Source organism: Buceros rhinoceros, unplaced genomic scaffold (assembly GCF_000710305.1).
Source record: "Buceros rhinoceros silvestris isolate BGI_N320 unplaced genomic scaffold, ASM71030v1 scaffold32043, whole genome shotgun sequence".
NCBI classification, from domain to species: domain Eukaryota; kingdom Metazoa; phylum Chordata; class Aves; order Bucerotiformes; family Bucerotidae; genus Buceros; species Buceros rhinoceros.
The window spans coordinates 1-2,062 of record NW_010404776.1 but is presented as its reverse complement, the minus strand read 5'-3'; the positions used below and the strand labels follow the sequence as shown (position 1 = coordinate 2,062).

At 62.2% G+C, this 2,062-nt stretch overlaps 1 protein-coding gene across 1 annotated transcript in view; it reads left to right on the top strand.

The window, feature by feature from the left end:
* The window catches only part of STX1A (syntaxin 1A (brain)), a gene marked incomplete at its 3' end in the record, with an annotated part of 13,670 nt that extends 11,637 nt beyond the window's left edge, over positions 1 to 2,033 (top strand). Inside the window, exons 4-5 of the mRNA XM_010133510.1 lie at positions 1,523 to 1,596; positions 1,896 to 2,033. Coding sequence (XP_010131812.1) covers positions 1,523 to 1,596; positions 1,896 to 2,033 — 212 coding nt within the window. The remainder of the gene's footprint in view (positions 1 to 1,522; positions 1,597 to 1,895) is intronic.
* Positions 2,034 to 2,062: the final 29 nt, after the last annotated feature.

Here is a 2,062-nt window from a genome sequence, read left to right as displayed (position 1 = left end):
CCCCCCCCGCCTTCCTGCCGCCCCTGACGGGGCTGCTCCTGCCCCGGCCCCGGGAGCTGGCCTATGGGGACGGTCACTCCCTCCAGCTGAGCGTTTCAGGGCCTGGAGGTGGAAAGTCTCCTTGGTGGCTTCGTGTCTCTGCCTGTCCCAGAGCTGCTGATGGCCCTGCTGCACCATGACCCGGGCATCGTCTCTCTGTGCCGTCTCTCCACGCCAGCTGAGGGCTGAGTTTGCTTCTCTCTCTGTGCTGCACCTCCCAGCCGTGCTCTGTGCTGCTTCACTCCTTGGCAGAGCCGCTTCTTCACAGGAAACTTTAATTTCTAAAGGTGCCAAGTAGAGGCAGATGCACTCTGGAGCTCTCCGGGGAGGCGGAGGTCCAGTTCTCACAATTTTCCAGTGTTTTGCCAAGTTTCAAGGCAGGGGTTTTCCCTGGGCTCCTCGCCCTTCACAGTCCCCTTGCATTGGCTCAGTCCCCTCGTTCCGTCTGTGGCTGCGCAGTAGCTCTGTGGTGATGTGGGCAGCAGATCAACCAAGTATCCAGCACCCTTTCCTCTGGTTTTGCGGCTGTGGGGGCGCTAACGACAGCCTTCCCAGACCAGACGCCTAGCCAGAAGGCAGCGGACTCCCTGGCAAGTCCTCTGGACTCCCGTGGGTTGGTGGTGCAGCTTTGGCAAGGGCTGTGCTGGTTGGCGTGGGCGAGATGCAGCTTCCAGGCCTCGTGCTTTGGCTCAGCATCAAAGCAGGCTCTTCCTGGGCAGCTGCGGCCTTTGGCCGAGCTGCGCTGGCTGGCCGGTTGTTAAACTGGCTGATGTCTTTGCCCCCCACCTTTGCCTCGCCGCAGCTTTTACCAGCCCTGTGCTCTACAAGAGGGGAACGGGGCAGTGAGGAGGTGGGGAGAGCGCGTATCCTGCGTCTCATCCTGCCTCTGCCTGCCGGAGAGGTGGCACCTCCTGGAGCTGATCCCTCTGCCTGCCGTCGAGGCTGTCTCTAGGGCTTGGATTGGGCAGAGCAAGTAGCCCTTGGTGCACCGTGCCTGGCACCTCCCCGTGACTGGGCCAGTGAGTGCTCGGAGCTGAGCACAGTCAACAGGAGGGTTTGTCGGTTTGTGCTGTTCAAGCTCTTGTTCCTCCCTCCTGGAACCAAGGCGCTTTCAGCTGAGAGCGAGGAGACAAGGAGCAGGAAGAGCTGACAAGTAGGTGCCAAGGTCACCCTTGCTGGGAGTGATGCTCTGTCACCCTAAAACACCTAACTGTGGCTGGAAACAGGCTGCGGAGCCTTCCCGGAGCTGGGGAAGGTGGGGAGGGTGATGAGCGCAAGGGGACGCTGGCATTCTGCTGCTCCTTGGACCCGTGAGTGCGCAGCGGGCAGAGCTCAGCCCTCCCCTGCTGCTGCGAGCAGGGGGCACAGACGGGGCTCCGGCTGCTCTCTTGCTCCAAAGCCTGCAGAGCCCTGCGGTAGGGCTGCGGCACCCGTGGCTGGAACAGGGGCTCGTGGCTGACCCCTGTCACTGTGTCACTTGCAGCTGGCAGGACCACCACCAGCGAGGAGCTGGAGGACATGCTGGAGAGCGGCAACCCGGCCATCTTCTCCTCCGGGGTAAGCACCAGCACAGGCTAGCGCTGAGCCAGCCTCCTCATCCCGGGGTGGGGGGATTGGCCGGTGGAGGTGCCGCCACGGTGGTCCCAGTACAGGGCTGATGAGCACAGCCCATGCAGGAGGTGGGACCGGGGTGCTTGGATCTGGCCTGAGGATGTTGCCTGAGCAGGGCCAGCATCCTGTAAACTGGCTGGGGTGGCTGAGGGGCTCCAGGGCTCCTGCTCTTCCTGCTCTTGGTACCCCTGACCCTTGCATCTGAGGGGCTGCGCACGGCGCTCAGTGGCCCTGTCTTCTTGCAGATCATTATGGATTCGAACATCACTAAGCAGGCACTGAATGAGATTGAGACAAGGCACAGTGAGATCATCAAACTGGAGAACAGCATCCGAGAGCTGCACGACATGTTCATGGACATGGCCATGCTGGTGGAGAGCCAGGTAGGGAGGCGCTGCGGCCCCGTGGCCAG